This window comes from Coregonus lavaretus, assembly GCF_964263955.1.
Source record: "Coregonus lavaretus genome assembly, contig: HAP1_SCAFFOLD_4298, whole genome shotgun sequence".
In the NCBI taxonomy this organism is placed as follows: domain Eukaryota; kingdom Metazoa; phylum Chordata; class Actinopteri; order Salmoniformes; family Salmonidae; genus Coregonus; species Coregonus lavaretus.
In genome coordinates, this window is record NW_028164120.1 from 16,231 (window position 1) to 43,811 (window position 27,581).

Consider the following 27,581-nt stretch of genomic DNA (forward strand, 5'->3'; position numbering starts at 1 on the left):
GACTGATGCAGACCAGTACAAATGAATGATGACCCCTGACCTAGTCAATGTGGACTGATGCAGACCAGTATAAATGAATGATGACCCCTGACCTAGTCAATGTGGACTGATGCAGTCCAGTATAAATGAATGATGACCCCTGACCTAGTCAATGTGGACTGATGCAGACCAGTATAAATGAATGATGACCCCTGACCTAGTCAATGTGGACTGATGCAGTCCAGTATAAATGAATGATGACCCCTGACCTAGTCAATGTGGACTGATGCAGTCCAGTATAAATGAATGATGACCCCTGACCTAGTCAATGTGGACTGATGCAGACCAGTATAAATGAATGATGACCCCTGACCTAGTCTCTGTGGACTGATGCAGACCAGTATAAATGAATGATGACCCCTGACCTAGTCTCTGTGGACTGATGCAGACCAGTATAAATGAATGATGACCCCTGACCTAGTCTCTGTGGACTGATGCAGACCAGTATAAATGAATGATGACCCCTGACCTAGTCTCTGTGGACAGATGCAGTCCAGTATAAATGAATGATGACCCCTGACCTAGTCAATGTGGACTGATGCAGACCAGTATAAATGAATGATGACCCCTGACCTAGTCAATGTGGACTGATGCAGACACAGACCAGACCAGAGGGGAGACACTCAAATCAAATATTATTTGTCACATACACGTGTTTAGTGGGTGTAGCGAAATGCTTGTGTTTCTAGCTCCGACAGTGCAGCAATATCTAACAATTTCACAACATATACCCAATACACACAAATCTAAGTAAGGAATTAATTAAGAATATATATTTGGACGAGCGGCATGGACTAAGATACAGTAGAATATTGTAGAATACAGTATATACATTTGAGATGAGCAAGATGTGTCAACATTATTAAAGTGACCAGTGATTTCTATAGGCAGCAGCAGCCTCTAATGTGCTAGTGATGGCTATTTAACAGTCTGATGGCCTTGAGATAGAAGCTGTTTTTCAGTCTCTCTGTCCCAGCTTTGAGGCACCTGTACTGACCTCGCCTTCTGGATGATAGCGGGGTGAACAGGCAGTGGCTCGGGTGGTTGATGTCCTTGATGATCTTTTTGGCCTTCTGTGACATCGGGTGCTGTAGGTGTCCTGGACGGCGGGTAGTTTGCCCCCGGTAATGCGTTCGGCAGACCGCACCACCCTCTGGAGAGCCCTGCGGTTGCGGGTGGTGCAGTTGCCGTACCAGGCGGTGATACAGCCCGACAGGATGCTCTCAATTGTGCATCTGTAAAAGTTTGTGAGGGTTTTAGGTGCCAAGCCAAATTTCTCTGTTGCACCTTCTTCACCACACTGTCTGCGTGGGTGGACCATTTCAGTTTGTCAGTGATGTGTACGCCAAGGAACTTGAAGCTTTCCACCTTCTCCACTGCAGTCCCGTCGATTTGGATAGGGGGGTGCACCCTCTGCTGTTTCCTGATGTCCACGATCATCTCCTTTGTTTTGCTGACGTTGAGTGAGAGGTTATGTTCCTGGCACCACACTCCCAGAGCCCTCACCTCGTCCCTGTAGGCTGTCTCGTCATTGTTGGTAATCAAGCCTACTACTGTTGTGTTGTCTGCAAACTTGCTGATTGAGTTGGAGGCGTGCTTGGCCACGCAGTCATGGGTGAACAGGGAGTACAAGAGGGGGCTGAGCACGCACCCTTGTGGGGCCCCAGTGTTGAGGATCAGCGAAGTGGAGGTGTTGTTTCCTACCTTCACCACCTGGGGTGGCCATTTAGGAAGTCCAGGACCCAGTTGCACAGGGCGGGGTTCAGACCCAGGGCCTTCAGCTTAATGATGAGCTTGGAGGGTACTATGGTGTTGAATGCTGAGCTATAGTCAATGAACAGCATTCTTACATAGGTATTCCTCTTGTCCATATGGGATAGGGCAGCGTGATGGCGATTGCATCGTCTGTGGATCTATTGGGGCGGTAAGCAAATTGAAGTGGGTCTAGGCTGACAGGTAAGGAAGAGGTGATATGATCCTTGACTAGTCTCGCAAAGCACTTCATGATGACAGAGGTGAGTGCTACGGGGCGATAGTCATTTAGTTTAGTTACCTTTGCTTTCTTGGGTACAGGAACAACGGTGGCCATTTTGAAGCATGTGGGAACAGCAGACTGGGAAAGGGAGAGATTGATTATGTCTGTAAACACACCAGCCAGCTGGTCTGCGCATGCTCTGAGGACGCGGCTAGGGATGCCGTCTGGGCCGGCAGCCTTGCAGGGGTTAACATGCTTAAATGTCTTACTCACGTCGGCCACGGAGGAGGAGAGCCCACAGTCCTTGGTAGTGGGCTGCGTCGGTGGCACTGTGTTATCCTCAAAGCGGGCGAAGAAAGTGTTTTAGCTTGACCGGAAGCAAGACGACGGTGTCGTCTGGTTAGGGGAGGTTTTAATAGTCACAGTGGGCACAACATCTCCTATACACTTCCTGATAACTTCAGTCACCGTTTCAGTGTATTCGTCTAAATTATTTTCGCAAGCTACCCGGAACATATCCCAGTCTGCGTGATCAAAACAATCTTGAAGCGTGGATTCCGATTGGTCAGACCAGCGTTGAATAGTCCTTAGCAGGGGTACTTCCTGCTTGAGTTTCTGCCTATAGGAAGGGAGGATCAAAATGGAGTCGTGGTCAGATTTGCCGAAAGGAGGGCAGGGGAGGGCCTTATAAGCATCCCAGAAGTTCGAATAGAAATGGTTGAGAATTTTAGCTGCCCGAGTACAACAGTCGATATGTTGATAGAACTTCGGCAGCCTAGTCCTCAAAAATGGCTTGAGGGGGGATATACACGGCCGTGACTATAACCGAAGAAAATTATCTTGTGAAATAATACGGTCTGCATTTGATTATGAGGTATTCTAGGTCGGGTGAACAAAAGGACTTGAGTTCCTGTATGTTACTACAATTACACCATGAGTCGTTAATCATGAAACACACACCTTCGCCCTTCTGCTTCCCGGAGAGATATTTATTTCTGTCTGCGCGATGAACTGAGAACCCATCTGGCTGGACCGATTCTGACAGAATATCCCCAGAGAGCCATGTTTCTGTGAAACAATGTATGTTACAGGCCCTGATGTCTCTCTGGGAAGAAATCCTTGCCCTGAACTCGTCGACTTTGATATCCAAAGACTGAACATTAGCGAGTAGTATACTTGGAAGCAGTGGGTGGTGTGTGCGCCTCCTAAGTCGAACAGCAGGCCGCTCCGAGTGCCTCTCCTCCGCCGGCGATGTTTTGGGTCAGCCGCTGGAATCAGTTCAGTTGCCCTGGGGAGAGCAAACAAAGGATCTGCTTCGGGAAAGACGTATTCCTGGTCGTAATGCTGGTAGTTCTGGTGAGTTACCGCCGCTCTGATATCCAATAGTTTTTCCCGGCTGTATGTAATGATATAAAACACTTTCTGAGCTAATAATGTAAAAAATAATACATAAAAAAACTAAATATTGCAAAGTTTCCTAAGAGCTAGTCGCGAGGCTGCCATCTTCGTCGGCGCCAAATACATCACAGACCAGACCAGAGGGGAGACACACTCACAGACCAGAAGGCAGACACTCACAGACCAGACCTGAGGGGAGACACACTCACAGACCAGACCTGAGGGGAGACACACTCACAGACCAGACCAGAGGGGAGACACACTCACAGACCAGACCAGAGGTGAGACACACTCACAGACCAAACCAGAGGTGAGACACACTCACAGACCAGAGGAGACACACAGCTAGAGCTAATACAGAAACACAGAGTCAAATATTATCATATCAACCATACAGGTAAGAGGCCAATAATATCATATCAACCATACAGGTAAGAGGCCAATATTATCATATCAACCATACAGGTAAGAGGCCAATATTATCATATCAACCATACAGGTAAGAGGCCAATATTATCATATCAACCATACAGGTAAGAGGCCAATAATATCATATCAACCATACAGGTAAGAGGCCAATAATATCATATCAACCATACAGGTAAGAGGCCAATAATATCATATCAACCATACAGGTAAGAGGCCAATAATATCATATCAACCATACAGGTAAGAGGCCAATATTATCATATCAACCATACAGGTAAGGCTAACACACTGACAGACAGCTGAAACAGGTGCAAAGAGACAAACCCACTGTACCTTTCATTACACCCCTTCAGTATCAGAGAGGGGAACAGAATTGGGAACACACACCAACATTCAGCAACCGCAGTGCTTGCTGAGCCTCATACTGCAGATAATCTGACCCCTGAGCAAGGAATCCTCCTGCACTCCTAGGCCTGTGTGTTGATATGATTGGCCTCCTCCTGCACTCCTAGTCCTGTGTGTTGATATGATTGGCCTCCTCCTGCACTCCTAGTCCTGTGTGTTGATATGATTGGCCTCCTCCTGCACTCCTAGGCCTGTGTGTTGATATGATTGGCCTCCTCCTGCACTCCTAAGCCTGTGTGTTGATATGATTGGCTTCCTCCTGCACTCCTAGGCCTGTGTGTTGATATGATTGGCCTCCTCCTGCACTCCTAGGCCTGTGTGTTGATATGATAGGACTCTGTTTGGGTGTATTGGCTGTGAGTGACTGTCCTACTCTATGTACGTGGGTGAGATCGACAGAGACAGAGACAGAGACAGAGACAGAGAGAGACAGACAGAGACAGATAGACAGACAGACAGACAGACAGACAGACAGACAGACAGAGAGAGAGAGAGAGAGAGAGGAGAGAGAGAGAGGAGAGAGAGAGACAAACTGGTGAAGAAAGTGTAGGAGAGGAATTCCAGAATCCATGTGGGACTAGTCCAGTCCAGGTCTTTCCTGTAGTTCTGACTGTTCTGCTGTGGCTCAGGCACTTCATACTAAGCTTGGGCGAGATATATATATATATATATAACTTTTGGGTTGGGGGCAGGGGTGAGTGCTCCACCACTGCTTATAACTATCAGTTCAGTATAACTATAAGAAATCTAAGATATGTCAAATAAATGATATCCAGCTCAGGGCTCCAGCTATGCATCTGGTTTGCTAGATGTCAAGATCAAGCTTCTTGGTTACAGCAGGGACATCCCTGTTGCTTAAAAAAAAAATATATATATATATATATAATAATAATTGAAATTGTGTGCACTTCCGGTGATACCGTCCAAACCTACTTTATACCAGCCAATGAACAGGTATGATGGGTGGGTGTGTGTCTGTGTCATGCCTAAGGAGTACTCTAGTGGGAAACACTGACTGTCAGTGTGACAGAGAGGGAGAGGACAGAGAGAGAGAGAGAGAGAGAGAGAGAGAACAGAGAGAGAGGACAGAGAGAGAGACAGAGAGAGAGAGACAGAGAGAGAGAGAGAGAGAGAACAGAGAGAGAGGACAGAGAGAGAGACAGAGAGACAGAGAGAGAGAGACAGAGAGAGAGAGACAGAGAGAGAGAGAGAGAGAGAGAGAGAGAGAGAGAGAGAGAGAGAGAGAGAGAACAGAGAGAGAGAGAGAACAGAGAGAGAGAGAGAGAAGAGAATAGGGTGACTGCAGCGGAGGCCCACACAGAGAAGCTATTGTCCCACAAGACAGAACGTGTGTCATATCAGAGAAAGACATGCACACACATCACGTCTGACCCCCAGGCTGTGCCGTACACAGTGTACAATTCTAACCATTCATCCTCAGACCATCCAACTAAGACTGTCTGATTTCTAGATGAGTTTCTCTCCCTCAGTAATACACACACACACACACACACACACACACACACACACACACACACACACACACACACAGTCCCTCAGTAAAGGCCTCAGCACGCTTCAGTTCGGCTGGCGCTTATCCGAACCGAACAACCTTAGAAGTCCTATTGTACACACAAACACATCCCTGCTACCACCGCACTCGCACACAAATACAAACACACACGTCAGATCCACAGGCCTGCCTCCTCTCCATGTCGTCAGATCCACAGGCCTGACTCCTCTCCATGTCGTCAGATCCACAGGCCTGCCTCCTCTCCATGTCGTCAGATCCACAGGCCCGCCTCCTCTCCATGTCGTCAGATCCACAGGCCTGCCTCCTCTCCATGTCGTCAGATCCACAGGCCTGCCTCCTCTCCATGTCGTCAGATCCACAGGCCCGACTCCTCTCCATGTCGTCAGATCCACAGGCCCGACTCCTCTCCATGTCGTCAGATCCACAGGCCCGACTCCTCTCCATGTCGTCAGATCCACAGGCCCGACTCCTCTCCATGTCGTCAGATCCACAGGCCCGACTCCTCTCCATGTCGTCAGATCCACAGGCCCGCCTCCTCTCCATGTCGTCAGATCCACAGGCCCGCCTCCTCTCCATGTCGTCAGATCCACAGGCCCGCCTCCTCTCCATGTCGTCAGATCCACAGGCCCGACTCCTCTCCATGTCGTCAGATCCACAGGCCCGACTCCTCTCCATGTCGTCAGATCCACAGGCCCGACTCCTCTCCATGTCGTCAGATCCACAGGCCCGACTCCTCTCCATGTCGTCAAATCCACAGGCCCGACTCCTCTCCATGTCGTCAGATCCACAGGCCTGACTCCTCTCCATGTCGTCAGATCCACAGGCCTGACTCCTCTCCATGTCGTCAGATCCACAGGCCTGACTCCTCTCCATGTCGTCAGATCCACAGGCCTGACTCCTCTCCATGTCGTCAGATCCACAGGCCTGACTCCTCTCCATGTCGTCAGATCCACAGGCCTGACTCCTCTCCATGTCGTCAGATCCACAGGCCTGACTCCTCTCCATGTCCGGCACTACAGCCCTCAGACTTTAGCATCTATCACTTGTTTTCAACATGGCCGCCCTGGGACAACATGGCCGCCCTGGGACAACATGGCCGCCCTGGGACAACATGGCCGCCCTGGGACAACATGGCCGCCCTGGGACAACATGGCAGCCCTGGGACAACATGGCCGCCCTGGGACAACATGGCCGCCCTGGGACAACATGGCCGCCCTGGGACAACATGGCCGCCCTGGGACAACATGGCCGCCCTGGGACAACATGGCCGCCCTGGGACAACATGGCCGCCCTGGGACAACATGGCCGCCCTGGGACAACATGGCCGCCCTGGGACAACATGGCAGCCCTGGGACAACATGGCTGCCCTGGGACAGCCCTGGGACAACATGGCCGCCCTGGGACAACATGGCTGCCCTGGGACAACATGGCAGCCCTGGGACAACATGGCTGCCCTGGGACAACATGGCTGCCCTGGGACAACATGGCTGCCCTGGGACAACATGGCAGTCCTGGGACAACATGGCTGCCCTGGGACAACATGGCCGCCCTGGGACAACATGGCCGCCCTGGGACAACATGGCTGCCCTGGGACAACACGTCACACCTTCCAGGCTGTAGGGCAGACAGAGAAACTGAGGAAGAGGGAGTAAAAGAAGGAGAAAGAGGGTGCTCCATGTGATCTACTGGAGGGAAGAAACTACTGGAAAATATCTGACAGAGAGAGAGATTTTTCCCTCAGATTACACGGACCCACAAAGAATTCGAAAACAAACCCAATTTTGATAAACTCTCATATCTATTAGGTGAAATACCACAGTGTGTAATCCCAGATTTGTGAACTGTTGCCACAAGAAAAGGGCAACCAGTGAAGAACAAACACAATTGTAAATACAACCCATATTTATGTTTATTTATTTTCCCTTTTGTACTTTAACTATTTGCACATCATTACACCACTGTATATAGACATAATATGACATTAGAAATGTCTTTATTATTTTGGAACTGTGAGTGTAATGTTTACTGTTCATTTTTTCTTATTTATTTCACTTTTGTTTATTATCTATTTCACTTGCTTTGGCAATGTTAACACATGTTTCCCATGCCAATAAAGCCCTTAAATTGAAATATGAGAGAGAGAGAGAGAGACCGAGACACAGAGAGACTGAGAAACCGACAGACAGAGAGACATAGAAACATAGAGACAGAGTCTCTCTATGTCTCTCTGTCTCTGTCTGTCTCTCTGTTTGTCGGTCTCTCTCTGTCTCTCTGTCTCTCGGTCTACACTCAGAGAGAGACAGAGAGAGACAGAGAGAAAAAGACAGAGAGAGACAGAGACAGAGAGAGACAGAGACAGAGAGAGAGAGACAGAGAGACAGAGACACAGAGACAAAGAGAGAGTCTCTCTGCCTCTCTCTGCCTCTCGGTCTACACTCAGAGAGAGACAGAGAGACAAAGTAAGAGGCTGGAAGGAAGAAACTAGCACCCATTTCAGACATGTTTTTTTTACAGGTAATATACCACATCTTCTAAGGCAATGTTTATATGACAGACTTTCAAACAGCCCCTTAGTTACCACTTATTTGCAGGGTAACTGGCAAACTGGGAGGGGTTAAACCATGGGGGCTGTTTGTAGTTCAAATTAGGTGTTAAACAACGGAAGTGTTAGGGAACTTACCTATTAAAAAAGAGAACCACTCACACAGACCCTATATCTGTATTTTGGTTAAATGGAAAATGCAGGAATCATGACCAGGTCTTTATGTGGCTTTTAAGTGGCCATGTTTTATACCCCCTCCCCCTTTCAGATATACCAACAAGCAGGCAACAAGAAGCAGGCATTGGTCAATTAGTGGGATTTGGGTCTGTGTATTAAAAGGCATATATCTGACAGAGACAAGTCTCATCATTATCAGATTCATTCTGGGGGAAAGAAATCTATCCTTCAGGACATTCAGGAGGCATAGTGGAGTGTGTGTGTGTGTGTGTGTGTGTGTGTGTGTGTGTGTGTGTGTGCAGTATTGTGATAGACACATACACACTCACATGCAGACACACAAACACACACTCCCTCCACTCTTGCACCACATGAATCAAGGCAGAATGTCCCCATTTGACACAACTGAAGACAGAAGACAGAGACAAGAAAGTGTTTTTTTAAACAGAGAAAGAGAGGATGAGAGAATGAGAGAGAGAGAACGAGAGAGAGGGAATGAGAGAACGAGAGAGAGAGAGAATGAGAGAGAAGGAGAGAGAGAACGAGAGAGAACGAGAGAGAGAGATAACGAGAGAGAGAACGAGAGAGCGCGAGAGAGAACGAGAGAGAGAACGAGAGAGAGAACGAGAGCGAGAGAGAGAGAGAATGAGAGAGAGAGAACAAGAGAGAACACGAGAGAGAAGAGAGAACGACAGAGAGAGCGAGAGAGAACGAGAGAGAACGAGAGAGAGAGCAAGAGAACGAGAGAGAATGAGAGAGAGAGAACGAGAGAGAGAGAACGAGAGAGAGGGAATGAGAGAACGAGAGAGAGAGAGAATGAGAGAGAAGGAGAGAGAGAACGAGAGAGAACGAGAGAGAATGAGAGAGAGAGATAACGAGAGAGAGAACGAGAGAGAGAACGAGAGAGAGAACGAGAGAGCGCGAGAGAGAACGAGAGAGAGAACGAGAGCGAGAGAGAGAGAATGAGAGAGAGAGAACAAGAGAGAACACGAGAGAGAGAGAACGAGAGAGAGAAAATGAGAGAGAGAGAACGAGAGAGAAAATGAGAGAGAGAAAATGAGAGAGAGAGAACGAGAGAACGAGAGAGAAAGAACAAGAGAGAGAGAATGAGAGAGAAGAGAGAGAGGATGAGAGAACGAGAGAGAGAGAAGAAAGAGAGTGGGGGAGAGCAGGGGCTTAGATATCTCTAGGAGTCTACACTCAGCAGGCAAGCAGACAAAGAGGATGTGGTAACTGGAAGTGGAGGGCGTGACAGGATACTGTAGTTAACTATCTGTAGTCTCAGAGGAAGTACTTCAGATATTATATTACACTGCTTTTTCTGTGTGTCACAGAAAGGGAGGAACAGGAAGAGAAGAGAGGTTGGGGGTGGTGAGGTAGAGAGAGAGGCTGAAATGTATAGGGAAGAGATTGGAAGGGAGGATGGTTGGGGGTAGAGAGAGGCTGAAATGTATTCTCTCTCTCTAATTCAATTCAATTTAAATTCAATTTAAGGGCTTTATTGGCATGGGAAACGTATGTTAACATTGCCAAAGCAAGTGAAATAGATAAACTAAAGTGAAATAAACAATACAAATTAACAGTAAACATTACAGGTTCCCTTGGAGAGTTCATCAATGAGCTTGACGCCTTGATAAGTTCCTTTCCTGAGGATGGCTCACCCCTCACAGTTTTGGGGGATTTCAACCTCCCTATGTCCACATTTGACTCATTTCTCTCTGCCTCCTTCTTTCCACTCCTCTCCTCTTTTGACCTCACCCTCTCACCGTCCCCCCCTACTCACAAGGCAGGCAATACGCTTGACCTCATCTTCACTAGATGCTGCTCCTCTACTAATCTCACTGCAACTCCCCTCCATGTCTCCGACCACTACTTTGTTTCCTTTTCTCTCTCGCTCTCCTCCCACACTACTCACTCTGCCCCTACACAGATGGTAATGCGCCGCCGCAACCTTCGCTCTCTCTCTCCCACTACTCTCTCCTCTTCCATCCTATCATCTCTTCCCTCTGCTCAATCCTTCTCCCTCCAATCTCCTGATTCTGCCTCCTCAACCCTCCTCTCCTCCCTTTCTGCATCCTTTGACTCTCTGTGTCCCCTATCCTCCCGGCCGGCTCGGTCCTCCCCCCCAGCTCCGTGGCTTGATGACTCATTGCGAGCTCACAGAACAGAGCTCCGGGCAGCGGAGCGGAAATGGAAGAAAACTAAACTCCCTGCCGACCTGGCATCTTTTCACTCCCTCCTCTCTACATTTTCTTCATCTGTTTCTGCTGCTAAGGCCACCTTCTACCACTCTAAATTCCAAGCATCTGCCTCTAACCCTAGGAAGCTCTTTGCCACATTTTCCTCCCTCCTGAATCCTCCCCCCCCCCCCTCCTCCTCTCTCTCTGTGGATGACTTCGTCAACCACTTTGAAAAGAAGGTTGACGACATCCGATCCTCGTTTGTTAAGTCTAATGACACTGCTGGTCCTGCTCACACTGCCCTACCCTATGCTTTGACTTCTTTCTCCCCTCTCTCTCCAGATAAAATCCTGCGACTTGTGACTGCAGGCCGCCCAACAACCTGCCCGCTTGACCCCATCCCCTCCTCTCTTCTCCAGACCATCTCCGGTGACCTTCTCCCCTACCTCACCTCGCTGATCAACTCATCCTTGACCGCTGGCCATGTCCCTTCCGTCTTCAAGAGAGCGAGAGTTGCTCCCCTTCTCAAAAAACCAACACTCGACCCCACTGATGTCAACAACTACAGACCAGTATCCCTTCTTTCTTTTCTTTCCAAAACTATTGAGCGTGCCGTCTTTAGCCAACTCTCTTGCTATCTCTCTCAGAATGACCTTCTTGATCCAAACCAATCAGGTTTCAGGACTGGTCATTCAACTGAGACTGCTCTTCTCTGTGTCACGGAGGCTCTCCGCACTGCTAAAGCTAACTCTCTCTCCTCTGCTCTTGTCCTTCTAGACCTGTCTGCTGCCTTTGATACTGTGAACCATCAGATCCTCCTCTCCACCCTCTCCGAGCTGGGCATCTCCGGCGCGGCTCACTCCTGGATTGCGTCCTACCTGACCGGTCGCTCCTACCAAGTGGCGTGGCGAGAAGCTGTCTCCGCACCACGTGCTCTCACCACTGGTGTCCCCCAGGGCTCAGTTCTAGGCCCTCTCCTTTTCTCCCTATACACCAAGTCACTTGGCTCTGTCATATCCTCACACGGCCTCTCCTATCATTGCTACGCTGACGATACACAACTAATCTTCTCCTTTCCCCCTTCTGATAACCAGGTGGCGAATCGCATCTCTGCATGTCTGGCAGACATATCAGTATGGATGACGGATCACCACCTCAAGCTGAACCCTGGCAAGACGGAGCTGCTCTTCCTCCCGGGGAAGGACTGCCCGTTCCATGATCTCGCCATCACGGTTGACAACTCCGTTGTGTCCTCCTCCCAGAGTGCGAAGAGCCTTGGCGTGACCCTGGACAACACCCTGTCGTTCTCCGCTAACATCAAGGCGGTGACCCGCTCCTGCAGGTTCATGCTCTACAACATTCGGAGAGTACGACCCTGCCTCACACAGGAAGCGGCACAGGTCCTAATCCAGGCACTTGTCATCTCCCGTCTGGATTACTGCAACTCGCTGTTGGCTGGCCTCCCTGCATGTGCCATTAAACCCCTACAACTCATCCAGAATGCCGCAGCCCGTCTGGTGTTCAACCTTCCCAAGTTCTCTCACGTCACCCCCCTCCTCCGCACACTCCACTGGCTTCCAGTTGAAGCTCGCATCCGTTACAAGACCATGGTGCTTGCCTTTGGAGCAGCGAGGGGAACGGCACCTCTGTACCTTCGGGCTCTGATCAGTCCCTACACCCAAACGAGGGCATTGCGTTCATCCACCTCTGGCCTGCTGGCTCCCCTTCCTCTGCGGAAGCATAGTTCCCGCTCAGCCCAGTCAAAACTGTTCGCTGCTCTGGCACCCCAATGGTGGAACAAGCTCCCTCACGACGCCAGGACAGCGGAGTCACTCACCACCTTCCGGAGACATTTGAAACCCCACCTCTTTAAGGAATACCTGGGATAGGATAAAGCAATCCTTCTACCCCCCCCCCCCCACACACACAGCGGAGTCGCTCACCACCTTCCGGAGACATTTGAAACCCCACCTCTTTAAGGAATACCTGGGATAGGATAAAGTAATCCTTCTAACCCCCCCCCCCCCACAGCGGAGTCACTCACCACCTTCCGGAGACATTTGAAACCCCACCTCTTTAAGGAATACCTGGGATAGGATAAAGCAATCCTTCTACCCCCCCCCCCCCCCACACACACAGCGGAGTCGCTCACCACCTTCCGGAGACATTTGAAACCCCACCTCTTTAAGGAATACCTGGGATAGGATAAAGTAATCCTTCTACCCCCCCCCCCCCCACAGCGGAGTCACTCACCACCTTCCGGAGACATTTGAAACCCCACCTCTTTAAGGAATACCTGGGATAGGATAAAGTAATCCTTCTACCCCAACAAGTTCAAACAGGTGCCATTAATACAGGTAACGAGTGGAGGACAGAGGAGCCTCTTAAAGAAGAAGTTACAGGTCTGTGAGAGCCAGAAATCTTGCTTGTTTGTAGGTGACCAAATACTTATTTTCCACCATAATTTGCAAATAAATTCATTAAAAATCCTACAATGTGATTTTCTGGAAAAAACATTCTCAATTTGTCTGTCATAGTTGACGTGTACCTATGATGAAAATTACAGGCCTCTCATCTTTTTAAGTGGGAGAACTTGCACAATTGGTGGCTGACTAAATACTTTTTTTCCCCACTGTAAACATAGGTTGTATTTCCAATGGTGTTTGTTCTTCACTGGCTGCCCTTTTCTTGTGGCAACTGGTCACAAATCTTGATGCTGTGATGGCTCACTGTGGTGTTTCACCCAGTAGATATGGGAGTTTATCCTAAATGGATTTGTTTTCAAATTCTTTGCGGATCTGTGTAATCTGAGGGAAATATGTGTCTCTAATATGGTCATACATTTGGCAGGAAGTTAGGAAATGCAGCTCAGTTTCCACTTCAGTTTGTGGGCAGTGTGCACATAGCCTGTCTTCTCTTGGAAGCTTTCCTTAATTTTGGGTCAGTCACAGTGGTCAGGTATTCTACCACTGTGTACTCTATTTATGGCCAATCGCTTCCTTTTAGGTGGTTGTAGAATTTAACGGCTCTTTTCTGGATTTTGATAATTAGCGGTTATCTGCCTAATTCTGCTCTGCATGCATTATTTTGTGTTTTACGTTGTACACTGAGGATATTTTTGCAGAATTCTGCATGCAGAGTCCCATTTTGTGAATTCTTGGTTGGTGAGCGGACCCCAGACCTCACAACCATAAAGGGCAATGGGTTCTATAACTGATTCAAGTATTTTTAGCCAGATCCTAATTGGTATGTTGAATTTTATGTTCCTTTTGGTAGCATAGAAGGCCCTTCTTGCCTTGTCTCTCAGATTGTTCACAGCTTTGTGGAAGTTACCTGTGGCGCTGATGTTTAGGCCGAGGTATGTATAGTTTTTTGTGTGCTCTAGGGCAACGGTGTCTAGATGGAATTTGTATTTGTGGTCCTGGCAACTGGACCTTTTTTGGAACACCATTATTTTTGTCTTACTGAGATTTACTGTCAGGGCCCAGGTCTGACAGAATCTGTGCAGAAGATCTAGGTGCTGCTGTAGGCCCTCCTTGGTTGGTGACAGAAGCACCAGATCATCAGCAAACAGTAGACATCAGATTCTCTCTCTCATAGTTTTAACCATGTTTTTGAGTCAATGTTTGCATTTACTTTGTCCACAAACATTGGAGTATAACAAGCTTATATTTTTGCCTGCTTTATATAGCAAGCCACGGTCACGTGACTCACTGTCTATAGGAGTAAATTATTTGTGTGAACAGGGTGGTGTACCTAATAGATTGGCCAGTGAGAGTGTATATAGGTTTTTAAAAGTTTCGGTTTTCCTCTGTTTTTTTTTTAAAGGTTTCCGCTCTCAAAAATCACACTTTTTAATAGACAAACAACTACATTGGATCTTGTAAGTCCACAACAATGTTTAAACCACATCAGGAGACCAAAAAGGACACCATTTCTTGGGGGGGGTGTAGTTACCCTTTAATTCCAGTGTGCATCTAGCAAGAGGCTGTTGTCTAGCGGTGTTTTCGTAGCACACACGTGATGGTAAAGTTAGCAAAACAAATACCCACTGGATTGATGCAAATCATGATATCATTTAGCTATGTAAGCATTGTAGTTAACATTTAATTGAGAAGGTTTTTGGTAAAGCCTTTCCATCTACCAGAAGCTTTTTCATTAGCATCATCGCTAACGGCTACACAAAGTGGTAGCTGCGTGCACCGCCCATACAGACGGGGGGAATTCACATTGCCTCTTCAGAAAGTTTCAGGAAATACGAATCACTGATGCATTCGGTTCATGCCTTATGATAAATTTGGGCAAATTAATGAATTTAGTTGATTCCCTAATAAATTCAATACATTTTTGAATATTGTTGAATTATGTTTTATTGTCTGGATTCCGTCCACATTCTCCGTATACTATTTTAAAGCTGCAATATGTCACTTTTTGGGCGACCTGACCAAATTCACACAGAAATATAAGTTATAGATCTGTCATTCTCATTGAAAGCAAGTGTAAGAAGCGGTAGATCTGTTCTATGTGCACTATTTCTATGCTTACCGTTCTTAAGTTTTGTTCTTGCATCTTTTACTTTTGGTTTTGTACACCAGCTTCCAACAGCAGAAAATACATGATTTTTGGTTATGGAAAATATATTTCATAGCAGTTTAGATGGTACATTGATTCTCTACACTATAATTGCTTGTTTTGTCATATAAACTTAAAATATTAGGCGAATTATTAGAATTTTAGCAACCAGGAAATGGCTAAGCGATTTCTGCATAGTGCATCTTCATAGTGCATCTTCTTAAATATAATTTTTTACCCCTTTTTCTCCTCAATTTCGTGGTATCCAATTGGTAGTTACAGTCTTGTCCCATCGCTGCAACTCCCGTACGGACTCCGGAGATGCGAAGTTCGAAAGCCGTGCGTCCTCCAAAACACAACCCAACTGAGCCGCACTGCTTCCGCACTGTTTAACCCGGAAGCCAGCCGCACCAATGTGTCGGAGGAAACACCGTACATTTGGCGACCGTATCAGCGTGCACTGCGCCCGGCCCGCCACAGTAGTCACTAGTGCGCGACGGGACAAGATCATCCCTGCTGGCCAAACCCTCCCCTAACCTGGACGACACTGGGCCAATTGTTTGCCGCCCCATGGGTCTACTGGTCGCGGCCGGCTGCGAAAGAGCCTGGACTCGAACCAGGATCTCTAGTGGCACAGCTAGCTAGCACATTGCAGTGCCTTAGACCACAGCGCCACTCTGTGCATAATGCATCTTTAACAGTAAAATATAACAACAGCCTAATTGTCAACCCAAATTTCATGACAATAACTGAATTAGTTTCCACTTAAAAATATCTTCAATCATGCATTCCACGTTATTTATTGAATACCACCTCAGTACTCTATTACACAGTTGTTAATAAAGCTGTGAATTACATTATACGAGGATTACTCTTTTTTTCTACTGCGTGACGCCGCAATTTTTTTTGGGTGCGACCAAATCATGGGCTGGTGTCACCAACGGAAGAAGTTAGTGGCACCAGTGCCACCAGAGGAAAATGTTAGTCTGGAGCCCTGGAGTATGTTGCCGTGTTGGCAGTGTGTGTGTGTGTGTGTGTGTGTGTGTGTGTGTATGCTGAGTGCTACGGGGCCGTACTAGACCCTTGACCCCAAGACACAGAAATAACAGCAGAGATATAGACCCAACACACACCACTCAGAGTAAGAGGTGGTGAAACAGAGCCAACACAGAGTGGCTGTATTAGAGAGTCGAGTGAGGAGTCAAGCACCTCTCTGATCAGTGTGTGTGTGTGTGTGTGTGTGAGAGAGTGAGTGAGTGAGTGAGTGAGTGAGTGAGTGAGTGAGTGAGTGAGTGAGTGAGTGAGTGAGTGAGTGAGTGAGTGAGTGAGTGAGTGAGTGAGTGAGTGAGTGAGTGAGTGAGTGAGTGAGAGAGAGAGAGAGAGAGAGAGAGAGAGAGAACGAGAGAGAACGAGAGAGAACGAGAGAGAGAAAGAGAAAGTCAATATGGTTTCTGCTGAGTCTCTTCCGCTTCCTCTCTGACTGGCTTTCTGGCTTCTGTAATGGAAATGTTTCTTTTATTGAGATGTAGCTATAAAAACCTATTTTATTGGCCCCATTCTGACACAGCAGAGCTTCAGACTGGCAGTCTGTAGAGAAACTAGAAGAGACAGAGACTGGCAGTCTGTAGAGAGACCAGTAGAGATAGAAACTGGAAGTCTGTAGAGAAACTAGAAGTGACAGAGACTGGCAGTCTGTAGAGAAACTAGAAGAGACAGAGACGGGCAGTCTGTAGAGAAACTAGAAGAGACAGAGACTGGCAGTCTGTAGAGAGACTAGAAGAGACAGAGACTGGCAGTCTGTATCTAGTAAAGAATAATGGTCCATTCTAAATCAAAACTAATTTCACACACATTATTTAGAATATGTAAAGACAAGATTAAATTAAGAATGATCACTTGTGAATGATGCCCAGTGTAAGGCAGGAAACAATGCCTTTATTTTTTTCAAATCATAGTCACACCTCTCATGTAGCCCAGTTTATAGGCCTAGATGTTTTTATAAGGTTTGTATCACAACTAAAGTGGCCAAATAACTTCTTAAAATGAAGCACATTCATTCGCTTTACAACCGGTGTAGAACTGGAATACATAGGCGGCGCCTGAGTTTCAAGTTTGGGGAAGATCATTTTTCACCATAAAAATGCACCTTTATAATAAAGCATTACATACTTAAAATCGCATTTGCGGTCACTTTTGAGAACAGCGTTTTCCCACTAATTGATTGCATTTTGGAACATTTGCGCATATAGCCTACTGCCGTGTGCGCATTGCTGTGCTTATAATGTGAAGAAATAGCCTAATAGTTTATCAACATTTGAAGCTAAACGTTCTGAACTGTTGCATCAGCCTCATTGCTTTTAATAGTATTTTTTGATGCGAGTGGTTGTATTAATTTGGGATCCATCGCATCCCACAACTGTCCCAGAGTATGTTTGGAATATTTATTTCTCGCACAGTAGGACAAGTTGACCAATAGAATAGGTCGACGTTTGTACTATGGGGGATAGTAGATTGACATAGGCTAGTGCTTTTGCTGTTCGTTAGGCCTACTCATCTTGTTGGATGGTAAATGTGGACAGTTCTTCTAACATCGGAATTGGATAAGAGGGACGTGGACAGTTGCGTCCCCAATTAGTCCGTCTCCACTTCGGAGCTGAGATGCCTGTTAGAAGGACCTGATCACGTGACAGGCATTGGCTAGTAAGAATCGAGATATCTGAGAGAGCCATGTGAGTGAGAGGTGCTTCGGAGCACGGCGATTGGCAGCCGGGAATTATAATGATTACATTTAGCCCGAGGGCACAACGGCCACAAAAAAGGCATGGATTTTTTAAGGGGCGTTACGGCCACACAAGGGGGATGCCGCCGGGAAATTTGAGGCATTATCAAGTGCTTGTCAAATTGTGAATGAGAGACTGATGAAGTGTGTGCAGCCTGCGCAATAAACAAATCAGAGCTCATGCCTTTAACGCAACTCTTTCAAATATTCATTAGTCTCATCATACAGCCTTAGAATGTATTAAAAATCTAAACATATAGCCTAACATTTGTATCACAACTAAAGTTGCATAAATAACTCTAAATTAAGCATATAGGAGGACCTGTTTCTTTGTTAACCGCTCAACACAGAATAGCCGCATGTGCGCACACCCTCGGAAATCGTTTGGAGAAAATATCCTTTCTATTTTATCCAGCTTTGTTCAATTGTATTATTCATACTATAAAATAATGCCACGGAATTCTAAGCAAATCTTGTCTGCTAAATGAACTAGTGTAGCCCACAGCCATATGGCTTAGCCAGATCAGGACCTAACATAAGGACAACTCAGAGTATGCTATTCTGTTCTTCTGAAATAGACTACGTTTTCTTCATATCATGTTTCTTTAGACCTATCTAAAATAAATAACTGATTGATTGTGAAGGTGTAGGCTATATTACATGGATTTATTAGACTTTTTAAATGTAGATGTTCCAAAGGTCTGCATCAGTGGCTTGTAGGCTATGCGTGGAAGCCATGAGATGCTAAACTTGTTTATATTAATTATCAGTAAATTACCGTGAGACCGGCAGTTATTGGCTGACAAAATGTCCTGACCACCACAGCTCTGGCTACGTCTCACATGCTGAAAGACAGATGACTCTTAGGAACACATGCTAGCCATACGACAGACACAATGTCCCAGCCATAAACAGCTTGCAGCCCCCCCCACAAACTCACAGTAAATATATGAATTTCCCTGCTGTAAGTATGACGTAGCCTATGTGTTGCCTGTGTGAGAGAGAGAAACTGACAGATGGCAGGGGAGTCAAGTGGGAGTCCAGAGTGAGACTCACTTCTCAAACACTCATAGCCCTCTTTAATCCCTTCCCGAGTCTGTCTGTCTGTCTGTGTGTCTGTGTGTGTGTGTCTGTGTGTAAGACAGAGAGAGCTGGTAGCAGTTAGTGGGCTAAAGGCTGTGTGTTGATGCTGATTGAGAGGCGGTGTGTTGATGCTCAGATTGAGAGGCTGTGTGTTGATGCTCAGATTGAGAGGCTGTGTGTTGATGCTCAGATTGAGAGGCTGTGTGTTGATGCTCAGATTGAGAGGCTGTGTGTTGATGCTGATTGAGAGGCTGTGTGTTGATGCACAGATTGAGAGGCTGTGTGTTGATGCTCAGATTGAGAGGCTGTGTGTTGATGCTCAGATTGAGAGGCTGTGTGTTGATGCTCAGATTGAGAGGCTGTGTGTTGATGCTGATTGAGAGGCTGTGTGTTGATGCTGATTGAGAGGCTGTGTGTTGATGCTCAGACAAAGTGCTCCTGACATGGTGCTCTCCCTCAGAACCAGTTAAGTGTAAACACCATGAGAAGAGAGGGAGATAAGAGAGAGAGAGAAGAGAGGGAGAGAAGAGAGAGAGAGCAGAGAGGGAAAGAAGAGAGAGAGAGAAGAGAGGGAGAGAAGAGAGAGAGAGAAGAGAGGGAGAGAAGAGAGGGAGAGAAGAGAGAGAGAGCAGAGAGGGAGAGGAGGGAGAGAAGAGAGAGAGAGAAGAGAGGGAGAGAAGAGAGAGAGAGAAGAGAGGGAGAGAAGAGAGGGAGAGAAGAGAGAGAGCAAAAACTATTTATCTGGAGGGAGTGCAAGGCAGCTGGATATGGTGAAGCTTACAAACAGGACTGGTGTGTGTGTGTGTGTGTGTCTCCATTATGACTGGCCAGCACTGCAGATTTAGTCTATTCTTTCTGAATAAGATTCTAAAACAGTGGGAATCATCCTTTCTTATGTTGCCGGTACCCCGTGTATATAGCCAGGTACCCCGTGTATATAGCCAGGTACCCCGTGTATATAGCCAGGTACCCCGTGTATATAGCCAGGTACCCCGTGTATATAGCCAGGTACCCCGTGTATATAGCCAGGTTATCATTACTCACTGTGTATTTATTACTTTTCCGGCCGAGACAGTGTTTCGGAGGACGCATGGCTCTCGACCTTTGCGTCTCCCGAGTCCATAAAAAGAAATGGTGCACTACGTAGGGAATAGGATTCATCCCAGGGAAGAGAAAAGGTCAAAAACAACACTGTCTATTGTACATCTGCAGGACGTAAAGAGACATACATTATAGCCCAATCTGGTCTGTTTTATCAGACACCCAGGGTCATGTTGGGTCTGTTCCATCAGACACCCAGGGTCATGTCTGGTCTGTTATATCAGACACCCAGGGTCATGTCTGGTCTGCTATATCAGACACCCAGGGTCATGTCTGGTCTGCTATATCAGACACCCAGGGTCATGTCTGGTCTGTTATATCAGACACCCAGGGTCATGTCTGGTCTGCTATATCAGACACCCAGGGTCATGTCTGGTCTGCTCTATCAGACACCCAGGGTCATGTCTGGTCTGCTATATCAGACACCCAGGGTCATGTCTGGTCTGCTATATCAGACACCCAGGGTCATGTCTGGTCTGCTCTATCAGACACCCAGGGTCATGTCTGGTCTGCTATATCAGACACCCAGGGTCATGTCTGGTCTGCTATATCAGACACCCAGGGTCATGTCTGGTCTGCTATATCAGACACCCAGGGTCATGTCTGGTCTGTTACATCAGACACCCAGGGTCATGTCTGGTCTGCTATATCAGACACCCAGGGTCATGTCTGGTCTGCTATATCAGACCCCCAGGGTCATGTCTGGTCTGCTATATCAGACACCCAGGGTCATGTCTGGTCTGTTATTTCAGACACCCAGGGTCATGTCTGGTCTGCTATATCAGACACCCAGGGTCATGTCTGGTCTGCTATATCAGACACCCAGGGTCATGTCTGGTCTGTTATATCAGACACCCAGGGTCATGTCTGGTCTGTTATATCAGACACCCAGGGTCATGTCTGGTCTGTTATATTTACATTTACATTTACATTTACATTTACATTTTAGTCATTTAGCAGACGCTCTTATCCAGAGCGACTTACAGGAGCAATTAGGGTTAAGTGCCTTGCTCAAGGGCACATCGACAGATTTTTCATCTAGTTGGCTCGGGGATTAGAACCAGCGACCTTTCGGTTACTGGCACAACGCTCTTAACCACTAAGCTACCTGCCGCCCGTTATATCAGACCCCCGCTCCTGCAGGTTCATGCTCTACAACATTCGGAGAGTACGACCCTGCCTTACACAGGAAGCGGCACAGGTCCTAATCCAGGCACTTGTCATCTCCCGTCTGGACTACTGCAACTCGCTGTTGGCTGGCCTCCCTGCCTGTGCCATTAAACCCCTACAACTCATCCAGAATGCCGCAGCCCGTCTGGTGTTCAACCTTCCCAAGTTCTCTCACGTCACCCCCCTCCTCCGCACACTCCACTGGCTTCCAGTTGAAGCTCGCATCCGCTACAAGACCATGGTGCTTGCCTATGGAGCAGTGAGGGGAACGGCACCTCTGTACCTTCGGGCTCTGATCAGTCCCTACACCCAAACGAGGGCATTGCGTTCATCCACCTCTGGCCTGCTGGCTCCCCTTCCTCTGCGGAAGCATAGTTCCCGCTCAGCCCAGTCAAAACTGTTCGCTGCTCTGGCACCCCAATGGTGGAACAAGCTCCCTCACGACGCCAGGACAGCGGAGTCACTCACCACCTTCCGGAGACATTTGAAACCCCACCTCTTTAAGGAATACCTGGGATAGGATAAAGTAATCCTTCTACCCCCCCAAAAAAATTGTAAAGTGGTTATCCCACTGGCTATAGGGTGAACGCACCAATTGGTGAGTCGCTCTGGATAAGAGTGTCTGCTAAATGACGTAAATGTGCCCTTGAGCAAGGCACTTAACCCTAATTGCTCCTGTAAGTCGCTCTGGATAAGAGCGTCTGCTAAATGACTAAAATGTAAATGTAAATGTAATGTCTGGTCTGTTCTATCAGACCCCCAGGGTCATGTCTGGTCTGCTATATCAGACACCCAGGGTCATGTCTGGTCTGTTATATCAGACACCCAGGGTCATGTCTGGTCTGCTCTATCAGACACCCAGGGTCATGTCTGGTCTGCTCTATCAGACACCCAGGGTCATGTCTGGTCTGCTATATCAGACACCCAGGGTCATGTCTGGTCTGTTATATCAGACACCCAGGGTCATGTCTGGTCTGCTCTATCAGACACCCAGGGTCATGTCTGGTCTGTTACATCAGACACCCAGGGTCATGTCTGGTCTGTTACATCAGACACCCAGGGTCATGTCTGGTCTGTTACATCAGACACCCAGGGTCATGTCTGGTCTGCTATATCAGACACCCAGGGTCATGTCTGGTCTGTTATATCAGACACCCAGGGTCAAGTCTGGTCTGTTATATCAGACACCCAGGGTCATGTCTGGTCTGTTACATCAGACACCCAGGGTCATGTCTGGTCTGTTACATCAGACACCCAGGGTCATGTCTGGTCTGCTATATCAGACACCCAGGGTCATGTCTGGTCTGTTATATCAGACACCCAGGGTCATGTCTGGTCTGCTATATCAGACACCCAGGGTCATGTCTGGTCTGCTATATCAGACACCCAGGGTCATGTCTGGTCTGTTACATCAGACACCCAGGGTCATGTCTGATCTGTTACATCAGACACCCAGGGTCATGTCTGGTCTGCTATATCAGACACCCAGGGTCATGTCTGGTCTGCTATATCAGACACCCAGGGTCATGTCTGGTCTGTTATTTCAGACACCCAGGGTCATGTCTGGTCTGTTATATCAGACACCCAGGGTCATGTCTGGTCTGCTATATCAGACACCCAGGGTCATGTCTGGTCTGCTATATCAGACACCCAGGGTCATGTCTGGTCTGCTATATCAGACACCCAGGGTCATGTCTGGTCTGTTATATCAGACACCCAGGTTCTGTCGGTTCAAGAGATTAATTGTGGAAGAACTGAAAGATGACTGACCGCATTGGGAGGGAGAGACGGGGATAGAGAGACGGGGAGAGGGGGATAGGGAGAGAGATGGACAGAGGGGGATACAGAGACGGAGAGAAGGGGTTAGAGAGACAGAGAGGGGGGATAGAGAGAGAGATAGAGAGCGATAGAGAGCGATAGAGGGGGACAGAGAGAGATAGAGACAGAGAGAGGGGGATAGAGAGAGATAGAGGGGATAGAGAGAGAGGGGGATAGAGAGAGACGGAGAGAGGGGGATAGAGAGAGACGGAGAGAGGGGGATAGAGAGAGACGGAGAGAGGGGGATAGAGAGACGGAGAGAGGGGGATAGAGAGACAGAGAGAGAGGGGGGGATAGAGAGACGGAGAGAGGGGGATAGAGAGACAGAGAGAGAGAGGGGGGGATAGAGAGAGACGGAGAGAGGGGGATAGAAAGAGAGGGGGGATAGAGAGACAGAGAGGGGGATAGAGAGAGAGACAGAGAGGGATAGAGAGAGACAGAGAGGGGGATAGAGAGACAGAGGGGGATAGAGAGACAGAGAGGGGGATAGAGAGAGAGGGGGATAGAGAGACGGAGAGAGGGGGATAGAGAGAGACGGAGAGAGGGGGATAGAGAGAGAGGGGGATAAGAGAGAGAGGGGGATAGAGAGACAGAGAGAGGGGGATAGAGAGACGGAGAGAGGGGGATAGAGAGACGGAGAGAGGGGGATAGAGAGACAGAGAGAGGGGGATAGAGAGACAGAGAGAGAGAGGGGGGGATAGAGAGAGACGGAGAGAGGGGGATAGAGAGAGAGGGGGGATAGAGAGACAGAGAGGGGGATAGAGAGAGAGAGAGACAGAGAGGGATAGAGAGAGACAGAGAGGGGGATAGAGAGACAGAGGGGGATAGAGAGAGAGAGAGAGAGAGAGGGAGAGGGGGGGGGATAGAGAGAGAGAGAGACGGAGAGGGGGATAGAGCGAGAGGATAGATACGGAGATAGAGCGAGAGAGACAGAGAGAGGGGGACAGAGAGATGGGGAGAAAGAGACAGAGAGAGGGGGAGAAAGAGACGGAGAGAGGGGGAGAGAGGGAGAGAGAGACGGAGAGAGAGGATGTGTGTGGCTCTGCCACCCCATTATTCAGAGTGTTAAGCTAACTGACCACACTTCAGCCATGGGAAATATCACATGTGAAAAGTCACACATGCACCTCTCTCTGACACACACACACCTTGCCAGGACTGCAAGCTACATCCCACCGCGCCAGGGTTGGGAAAGGTGTGTGTGACTATACACTGAGAGGACAGCTTATTAGGTACACCTATCTAGTACCGGGTCGGACCCCTCTTTGCCTCTAGAACAGCCCGAATTCTTCGAGGCATGGAAACGTTGCTCACTTGGTATCAAGGGAACTAACGTGTGACAGGAAAACATTCCCCACACCATTACACCACCAGCCTGTACCTGTTTGTGGGCCGCCTGTTAGCTTGCACACTCAAAGTCGCTTAGGTCACTCGTTTTGCCCATTCTAACATTCAAAATCGTACACTAACAGTCTGCCTGCTTTATATAGCAAGCCACAGCCACGTGACTCACTGCCTGTAGGCGCAAACCATTTTCAAGAACGGGGTGGTGTACCTAATAAACTGGCCACTGATTGTATGTGTGGCTAAGTGAGTAATCTGGAAGAAAGTATGGTTTACTGTTTAATTGGGAAAGAAATTAGAGAAGCCTGGAGGATTTCTAGAGAAGACAATCAAACACACCTCTGAGAGGCTTTCTAGAGAAGAGAGAAACACACCTCTGAGGGGCTTTCTAGAGAAGACAGTCAAACACACCTCAGAGGCTTTCTAGAGAAGAGAGTCAAACACACCTCTGAGGGGCTTTCTAGAGAAGAGAGTCAAACACACCTCTGAGGGGCTTTCTAGAGAAGAGAGTCAAACACACCTCTGAGGGGCTTTCTAGAGAAGAGAGTCAAACACACCTCTGAGGGGCTTTCTAGAGAAGAGAGTCAAACACACCTCTGAGAGCACAACAAACTGTTCTGACTGTAGCTCATCTCCTCCCCTCCCATCTCCTCACTCTTAGAGATTTTTGTCATGCCATTCTCCAACACGTTAACATCTGTCCCGGATCGCAGGCCTGTTAGGCATGTTAGTCATGCCAGTGGCCCAGGGCACGCTACTATTGAAACATATCTGCAGGTTATGTCCCAACTCTCCTGTCTATTTACTTACCTAAACACTACAATACACACTACTAGCCATTACTGTGTGTGTGTGTGTGTGTGTAGTCTATGGCCCAACTCACCATTTCTTTGTGGATTCCACCATCAACTCCTGATAGGAAGCCACGAACTGAAACTTGGACGCATGTTTCCCCACACGTTGTAATCTTTTCCACACCGATGCCATGATATTTATTTAGGGGGAAAGGATCGTTTGTGTATTACTTGTCCCGTGCTGGGGTTTCCTTTCGTCGATTTCAGTCCCACTCACTTGAAAGTTTAAACGTATCCAAACAAATCCAAGCTGTTGCTTAGATACATAGTTAATATTTTACCAGGAAAATAGAAAACGGGGCACAATCCAAAGTCAACGGTTTCTCTCCCGGTGGTGGCGACATGACTTCAAAAACATCCCGAAAAAAACGACGGAAGGCTCGTGGAATCTCTGCCGCGGTGGCTGTCACATCTGACGGTGTGCATGGTGGTAAAAGTAGTGAAAAATAACTTTACAGAATAATAAAAATCTAGGTAATCCTTATCCTTTGTCTCGAAAAACCTAAACAGGAGAAAGGGACAGAGTTACAAGCAACGTTGGAGGGAGAGCAGGGGGGGCTGCCTGCTGCAACGAACACACCCGAAATTGTGCAGTAACTGCGGCTTGTGTGTCACAACACACACGGACAAAGGTGAAACGATATACAAGCAGTATGGGCAAATCAGCATCATAATAACTGTTAGACTGCTATTGCATTACTACTGTATTTGGATTACGATAACCGAAACGCAAGACTTTCATCATAGCTTGTGGATCTCGGATCTTGGTTTGGCCACTCCACATTCCACTCCACATTCCTTGGGGTAGACCACACCATAACACGTCAGAATGTCATCAAACTGAAACTATACTACCTGTATTAGATTTTAGCTAGAAGACAGTTATATTTGTTTAATCATCAGCAGATGCATCATGTATTTGACCTATCATGCGTTATCCTTGGAAAACAATATAAAATCGCCAGATAACTAGCTAACTTTACATTGTCACCTAGCAAAGCAATACATGACCCATATGATGACTATTGCCCGGCAATAAACAGTCTTCTTGACTAATATAAATATAGCTAACGAAAAGTGTCATACAAATAAGGACTAGCCACCAGAGAAAACAACTGGCGGTGATGTTACAGGGCTATCCCCTGGCTTCATTGTGTGTGGCATTCCAGAACACCGAGTCCCATTGAAAAACTCGAATAAGTGACAAGCTGGTGGTGGCCGCTACATTGTAGCTCAATCAGTGATTACTATCTGTCACGTTTCGAGTTACAATACTTGATAGCTACATTAGGTAGCTAGGTAGCTAACAGTAGATATATAGAAATTGAATACATATTCTAGCTAAAGGAAAGCAATACATAACCTGGGATAGGTCCACACGGACACAGAAAGGAGAGAGTTCCAGGTGTAGTTAGGTAGTTTAAATCTAGGCTTCAGCCAATGGATATCTAGCTAACGTTAGCTTGTTATCTTAGCTACCTAACTAGCTAATAAGATAGACAATAGCTAAATAAATGGGACTTGAACGGGGAAACCTAAAAGCTAGCCATAACATGCTACTCGGTTAGCTTGCAACAAGCATTGACTGAAACTTAAAACTGGGGCTGGTTTACCGCACAATCAGCTAGCTATCTCGCCTACTAACTAGCCGCACTGAACCAATCGGAATTACAATTTTGCTGCGTCTAGCGTATCTAGCTATCTACCTGCTTGCCAACACAACGCTAGGACTGAAACGAGTAGCTAACATGTGTGATAGCTGCTTACCTTTAAATATCCACTAAAACTGTTCAGCTAAAAAGCGATCTATCTAATTATCACATAGCATTGCAGCGGTACCAGCCACTCAGCTAGCAAGTGCTAGCCATCATAACATGGAAAACACAGCGGAAATAGTTGTCCGGACCGCCAGCAAACAGGATTCGGGGCGTCCTCCCAGGTGAGAAGAGAAGCTACGTGAAGATTAGCTCAATTTCAAGACGACAGATGGATTTGTGCTTGTTGACAAAAAGTATTCCAACCCTGGCGTAAAATTCCAACAACCTATTTTTACTGACACAGTCCACACTCACCCTTCCATAATTTTTTCCCTACACTGGAGGACTTGTGTTACCGTTACGTTATGCCTGGAAGAAACGCCCCCGGGAGCCTACCATTGGTCCATTCCGTGTGTCATCTCTG

General features: G+C 47.5%; 1 protein-coding gene across 1 annotated transcript in view; it reads right to left on the reverse strand.

Annotated features, from left to right (window-relative positions):
* LOC311117438 (EH domain-binding protein 1-like) overlaps positions 1-27,216 on the reverse strand; it is a gene marked incomplete at its 3' end in the record, with an annotated part of 39,588 nt that extends 12,372 nt beyond the window's left edge. The window contains exons 1-2 of the mRNA XM_084192370.1: positions 27,168-27,216; positions 25,430-25,902 (exon numbers count right to left, since the gene is read on the reverse strand). Of these exons, the coding sequence (XP_084048496.1) occupies positions 25,430-25,533 (104 nt within the window). The remainder of the gene's footprint in view (positions 1-25,429; positions 25,903-27,167) is intronic.
* Positions 27,217-27,581: the final 365 nt, after the last annotated feature.